At 39.7% G+C, this 6,000-nt stretch overlaps 1 protein-coding gene across 2 annotated transcripts in view; it reads left to right on the top strand.

Annotated features, from left to right (window-relative positions):
* The first annotated feature begins 1,011 nt into the window (after positions 1-1,011).
* The window catches only part of ITK (IL2 inducible T cell kinase), a 30,022-nt gene continuing 25,033 nt past the window's right edge, over positions 1,012-6,000 (top strand). For both annotated transcript variants that reach the window (XM_082771324.1, XM_082771325.1), the window contains exon 1: positions 1,012-1,185. In XM_082771324.1, the coding sequence (XP_082627450.1) occupies positions 1,015-1,185 (171 nt within the window). In that variant the 5' untranslated portion in view covers positions 1,012-1,014. The remainder of the gene's footprint in view (positions 1,186-6,000) is intronic.

Genomic DNA, 6,000 nt, shown 5'->3' with positions numbered 1-6,000 from the left:
AACATAACAGTGCTGTCATACTGAGCATCAGTGCAAACTCATTATTATTATTATTATTATTGTTATTGTTATTGTTATTATTACTATTATATATTTAGCCTGGTGCAAACTACCCTGAATGGTGCCCTGAAGTCCTAAGGAAACCAGTTACATTGGTTTTGATGTTTGTGCTCGCTTTGCTGCTGATTATAGGGGTCTTGATTACATCTGCAGAGGGCACGTTATGCCTCTGCTTCCTGGAACATCTATACACAGATTAATTAGAGAGCACCTGTAGCAGACAATAATCAGTGAATAGTAACGTATGACAATTAATTAGTTATCATTTATTGTAACCAATTGTTTTCCATTTAAATGTCTAATGACTACAAATATTTAGCAATTCTTATACAAGTAAATCCTGGTTATTGTTTTCATTTAGATAGTATGCTCAGTTGCTGCCTTTTGCTTTTGCTTGCGGAGTAGGAACTTTCATGTTATGTGGCAAATTTCCTTGGAACACTTTGTATGAAATCTCTGAGACACAAAGTCAATTGTGAAATACTCTAAATGGGAAGGCACCATTCCTTCAATAACCGATATGGATACATGACCTACTTCTAAGAGGGCCAGAGACACTTATCCTATATATCCATGCTCAGTATGTGCATTTATAACTGTATTTACTAAATGGGCAAGTCAGAGACAGATGCTTCATCATGCCACACCCCTTTAATTAATCCTTAATCACTGATTTACATTTATCGAATGTCCCTCAAGTGTTATTTTTTCCACAACATTTGCCCTAGAGTGTATTTCGCATGTGCTGTTCGTTTTATGACTTCAGAGAGGATGTGGTTATGGTTTGACAGAAAGGAAGCTTTGCTGTAGATGGGAAGATAAAGCTCAAAGTACCTACGCTGCCTTTAGAACACTTTTTTTTTTTTAAAAAAAAAAAAAACAAAAAAAAAAAACTTAACTGCCTTATTGTGTCTCTTTCTTGGACGGGTGCTCAGCTCACAGGGCAGGCATCCCATGTCCCAGGAGAGGACCATTCTTGGCCCAACCATGAATAACTGTGTGCTCCTGGAGGAACAGCTGATCAAAAAATCCCAGCAGAAGAGAAGGACATCGCCCTCCAACTTTAAAGTGCGCTTCTTTGTCTTAACCAAATCTAAGCTGGCTTACTATGAACATCGCCATGGGGTATGTCAGCCATTTTCTTTGTCATAGTACAATAACGGAGGGAAGGGTGAACTCTTTCTTAAACTTTATTAATTTAACATTTCTGGGTTTTGTTTTAGCACCACTCACCGAAATTTGTAGAGTGGTCAGATGGGTCCTTACAAACTTCAGTGAGCAGTTGGTGCATATGGGGGAATAAGAATAGCTTGTTATCTTATAGAAAGTACATAATTTTGTTGTAGGAATTTAGCGTGGTCTGTTAAAATTGATGTGTTTGACAGCTGCATGAGCCTGTCCCTTGCTGCCTGTGTGGGTACGGGAGTGACCTCCGGTGTGGTATTGCAGAGACTAAACTATGTCTAGCCACGTCTTCGCTCTCCTTCTTTTCTTTAGGGCAACAGACTGATGGTTGGTAGACCAGTCTTACAATTCAGAACAAATTCAGCTGCCATTCAGGTCTACTCTTCCAAGTTAGCTTCAAAAGGGATGTGATGATGAGATCCATGCTCAGACTAGGCCTTGTTTCCCCAGGCTTGCATTCCCTAATTTGCAAAATACGAAGAAAATTAAAAGTCAATCTGTGCACCACATTGTGCTAAGTGTTCTAGTGAAGAGAGGATTATTTCCCTTTTCTGTTTAGCTGGATGTTTGCTGAGCCTTATCATGGTTGTAAATAATATTGCTTGTTTTCTAACAGTCACTTAACATGCTGTTAATCCATTATGTTTAGGCACTATTATTATACACAGACCAGAGCTGGGGATCTTGTCTTGCTATCCAGTGTTGGCACCTTCAGATCATCTGATCTGATCTTGTTTAGAAAAAGAAAATTAAGTTAAAACTGAACCCAAGGAGAAAAGCAAGATATAATGTATCCTTGTATGGTATCATTCCCCTGTTGAAATTCTATACCAGCTTCAAGGCTTAACAGTCATTTTTACTTGTAAGCTATTTCTCTGAAACATGTTCAACAAAATGTTTTTCTTGTTTTTATTTTATAGCCAGTGTTATTCTTACCTTCATATTTAAATAGGAAAATATTTATTGTTGCCCAGTGTGTCTGTATTTAGTCTGAGAGTCTATTTGACTACTATCCAAGCTATCTTTCAGCTGTCATTATTTTAAGATTTTAAATTCTATTATAACTATTCAGTTGATTAATCTGGTTAAAATTTTCAAGTTTCATCCGAGTGATTCTGCTGTAGGCATTTACAGAAATTTTCAGACCTAGGGTTTTTTTTGGTGCTTGCTGAGTCTTGATGGACTTGAGAAGGACTCAACATACACTTTGCCTAGATAGCTTTGTGGAATCACGCTAGGTGTTTGCATCTTTAGTCACTTAAATAGTTTGGAAAATCTGACTTGGTGGCTTTCAGTGGGGCATATATTTCATATGCAACATGACTGTCTTTGGAAATTTTATCCTCTAGTCTTCCTAAAGGTCAATTAGGCCACTCAAGAACATCTTAAAATACCTGTGAAGTAAACGTTTAAGAAGCTTTCAAAGGCACATTAGTACACTACACGTACAAAATCTGAATGGACACCAAGTGACAGCTGACAAATACCTTTGTACATATGTGTATGCAGTATTTCTGAAAATTTGATCTCCAAAGTCAGACAACCATGGGACAAATCTTTAGGTGTGGCAAAATTCCGAAGTACAGTGACATCAAAATGAAGCTATGAAAAATTGGACCAAATAAGGGTTTGGTGTATTACGTAGTTTACCTCATATATTATCTATTATAAACTTTCATGTGTACATATGTGTAAATATATAAAAACGGACTTTTTTTCTGAACTGTCAAAAGAGGTCATTACATGAATAGAAGGACTTTGTATCAAATGAGGAGAAAAGACTTTGTCCTGTGACATACTCCCAGAACCAATCCTCAGCCTTTTCAATACTACTGCCAAAAATGAGCCCACTGTGGTCAGGCTTCCTTGTGGTCGGATCACAGCTTTTCTGCAGGGACAAACTTTGGGTAGGCTATGCAAACACCCTCTTGTTCCGTGCTAAGAATGGAGTGAATGCCCAGAAGAGGAGTTCACAGCCCATGAAGGGGAAACTACAGTACCTGCTTGACACATGGGCTAGGCCCGTCCCAGTGAATCAACCAGGACCAGGGAGCATACACTGAAATCGATGGTCTGTAGTGCTAATCATCTAGCACAGGTTGGGCTTTGCTCTGTGAGGACTCTCCAATAATTTATGGGGCTGGCAGGGGTTAGGAGAGGCTGGGGACCAATGCCAACATGCATTGCTTTTGGTCCCCTTGCTCTGGGTGCTGGCCGCAGAGATGGGGAGTATCCTCAGGCACGTGTGATGCAAAGGATAGATGGGCCCAGCATCTGCCTATGCTTTTGATGTATTTTTCAAGGGAAATCTCTGTGGATGTTTGCTATGAGAGGTTTCAAAGAGTTTCTTTAGGAACCCCTTACCAACATGTCTAATGGCCTACTCTACTCAGAGTTCAATACTGTATATACCGTGTCCACTGCTCCAGTCCCCATTCAATCAGTGACAATGTAAATTCAGGTAGAACAATTAGCAAACTGCTAAGCAATTTTAGAAGTCCTGCTGATTTCAATGGAGCGTGTTGAAGTAAAGCATACTCTTATGTATTTAACACAGGCTTACATGTTTTGTCTGTATTTAACAGGGTTTTACAACCAGTCCTTTTCCCTGGATTCAGACACTGTGGGTATAAAAAGACGTTTAACAGTGTATTGTAGCAGTCCACAGCAAAGAAATAACCAGGTTGAAGGAATACAGGAATGATTCTGTAAATGATACCAAAAGCTGTCAAGACAACCGACATCATAAAGGCAAATTTTTGCAATAACTACGATGGCATTTTTCTGTCATAACAGCACATAGCTAGACAGAAGGCACTGTTTTCCTCAGGGGCTAAGCATACAATCGCCGTTAATGTTAATGAAAGATATTTACATGTCTCATTAGGAGAATGAGCCCCCAATAACTGACAACAATAAGAAGCTGTGTTTTCTGGAATTCATTAGCTAGTACACAATGCAGGGCTGTCTTAACATAAAGCTAAGCTCTGATAACAGGCACATGTATTCAGCCCCCGTCTACTAAAATAAATCAGAAGTGCCTTTATTATGACATGCAAATCAATTCCATGGGCAAAAATTCTTCATTTCCAAGGTCTGATTTTATAGCTACTGTGCATGTGAGTAAATGAGCACATGGGAGTAATCATTTTAACTATTTCAATGAGTTTGATCCTCACTGGAGTAACCAATAATGCAGGCACTTCTGTGGTACTCTCAGGATCCCAGTGCACTTGCCTTACTGCAAAAGAAGCAGCCAAGTGAATCCCTTTTGGAGAGGTCTCTAGGACAGTTTCAAATGTTCTTATGTAGCCTTAGCAAAAACAAACTAGTGAGCTACCTTTATCTCCTTGGCTTAACGGCTTGTGGTCTTTGGTAAATCCTTCAGTTTAGCAGACAGAAGAACAAAGAGAGATTGCGTCTGAAGTGCTAAGCTACTCGGACACCAAAGTAGTTAGCATTTCAGACACTGAGTAGAGGTTCATGAATAATCTTTGGTATATCACATTCCTACCTGGAAAAGGACAGAAACAAGCATGTATCTTTGCTGTTCAAGCTGACTGTAGTCTAAAAGTGGCACAGATGTCTGAGGCTGATGCCACACTGACTCAACAGGCCACTGGCTCTGGGGTGGTGTCGCACTGGTGCAGCTCCGCCATTTCTGGATTGGAGCGGCTCATCTTGGTATGGCTCGGACCCGTGGGGAGTGCCGGAGCCTGTCTGTACCATGTATGCAACATGTGTCCCTATGCTACAGTTTTACCTCTTCAAAAATATGGATCTTTGTAACGCCTTGCCCTCTTTAGACATTCTGAGAATTACTTCGGAGCTGGGAAAGTTGCATCTAACACCTGGGAAGTTCAGGCATGTAGCTATTCTTAAACTTCAGATCTTCATGCCCCTATGTGCTTTTAAAGGCAGCAATAAAAGGAGCACACAGAAAAGGACCGTGTTCCCTCTTCATTTACAGCAGTTCTATTCTTCCTACACTGGTCAGATGCTCAAGAGGTCACAGAGCATGAGTCAGCCTTGTCCTTGGCTTTTCCATTCAAATCTTTGATATTCAGACATAAAGGTGACACTTCAGTGTGTCTTGGAATTTGCTTTCAGTCTGTTGTTCTGGGAAAATAAAAGAATAAACGTGACTGAAAAGCCTTTTATCAGGATCCTGAAAAGCTTCAGCTGCTTCTGCTGCATTATCTACACATTGTGTTACTTGCAACAGCCCAGCTACCCATGGTAACAAAAGAAGCTCTTTATTCCTCTTTCCAGCAGTCCATTTTACCTTGATTATTCTAAGCAGAACCTGACTTGTCTATCTTGCCCTGGAAAGGCTTGTTTTTCTCACCAAGTCTCTAAAGTAAACAGACTAAGACTTTGCTTCTGAAGATCTTGGTTTTGGTGTTTCTGTTAATTACAGTGGCTGTCCATACCGTCTCTCGTTGTTTAATATAAGACTTGCTTTGTGTATTCTGGATACCTTAACAGTCACAAAATTATAATCCTCATAGACGCTGAATTTAAAGATGTTTCTGAAGTCAACCTCCCATATAAATATGTATCTGAGTAAATAGATCATTCTTCATGACTTGTCATGTATTTATTAACAAGTCCTGTTTGCTTGCCAGAATTTGCAATACCATCTGTCTTCTGATGCATATCTCCAACTAATTTATTAATAATACACGTATCGCCCACAAAGAAGTCAGGCATGGCATCTATCTTCATCACAGCTGCTTCAACATTGTTGTGTTT

This window comes from Aythya marila, assembly GCF_965140915.1.
Source record: "Aythya marila genome assembly, chromosome: 14".
Taxonomy (NCBI): domain Eukaryota; kingdom Metazoa; phylum Chordata; class Aves; order Anseriformes; family Anatidae; genus Aythya; species Aythya marila.
The sequence above is the reverse complement of the archived record's forward strand: the minus strand, read 5'-3'. Positions and strand labels throughout refer to the sequence as shown.